The 1,049-nt window shown below is 35.5% G+C and overlaps 1 protein-coding gene across 1 annotated transcript in view; it reads left to right on the top strand.

Annotated features, from left to right (window-relative positions):
- LOC139024405 (uncharacterized) overlaps positions 1–458 on the top strand; it is a 3,939-nt gene extending 3,481 nt beyond the window's left edge. Inside the window, exon 3 of the mRNA XM_070439188.1 lies at positions 453–458. Within this exon, the coding sequence (XP_070295289.1) occupies positions 453–458 (6 nt within the window). The remainder of the gene's footprint in view (positions 1–452) is intronic.
- Positions 459–1,049: the final 591 nt, after the last annotated feature.

Here is a 1,049-nt window from a genome sequence, read left to right on the forward strand (position 1 = left end):
ACACTGTAGAATAACACCAGTAACACTAGTCCTTCCTGTGTTTAATCCTATACTGTATATTCAGCCTGGTCTAATTTAGGCTCATTGATTGGTGATATCTACAGCCAATTAGAAGAGGGCTTCAGTTTTCCATTTCCTGCATGCAATCAATTCAACAATACCCAGAAAACGAATCCCAAAGTCTCCATGGATTCAATCGCAAACGGCACCCAATTCCCTATTTAGTGCACTACTTTTTAAYAGGGACCATAGGATTCTGGTCAAAAGTAGTGCAGTATATAAGAAATAGGGTGTCATTTGGGACACATTCAGTCACCATGGTAATGCCCTCTAAAAGCATCAGATCACATGACTTTTGTTCACAGTTTGAAAAAATAAAAAAWTTCAATTTTAGATCTGAGAATATAACTGATTAATAAACCTATGAATATTTGTATATTTTGTTTCAACAGACTTAATCAAATGTTTTTTACATCCAACATTAAAAGTTGAATAAAAAATGTATGATTAGAAATGATCAATTAGTAATAGGATATTATATTAGGCAAATCATTCTCACAATGAAAGCAATCTTACTGTGTCAATGTAGTGAAAGATATAACCAAATTAAAGATGCCAATTAAAATATTTAACAAACATCACGTACAGTAGGGGCACGTACCAAATGGCATCCTATTCATTACATAGTGCAGGGGCTCTGGTCAAAGGTAGTGCTATATATAGGGAATAGGGTTCTGGTCAAAAGTAGTGCACTATATAGGGAATAGGGCTCTGTTCAAAAGTAGTGCACTATATAGGGAATAGGGCTCTGGTCAAAAGTAGTGCACTATATAGGGAATAGGGCTCTGGTCAAAAGTAGTGCACTATATAGGGAAWAGGGTGCCATTTGGGACACACACAAGGTGTTCTTACAGTATTAATGTCCTTTGTCATAAAATATTTCATCAGACCAGTTATCACAATCTAGCCATCATAATCTAAATGTATATTCAACTACAAGATGTATCATGAACAAACATTTGCCAAGATCCCAAATGCTCCATCTCCCA

This window comes from Salvelinus sp. IW2-2015, unplaced genomic scaffold (assembly GCF_002910315.2).
Source record: "Salvelinus sp. IW2-2015 unplaced genomic scaffold, ASM291031v2 Un_scaffold1469, whole genome shotgun sequence".
Classification (NCBI taxonomy): domain Eukaryota; kingdom Metazoa; phylum Chordata; class Actinopteri; order Salmoniformes; family Salmonidae; genus Salvelinus; species Salvelinus sp. IW2-2015.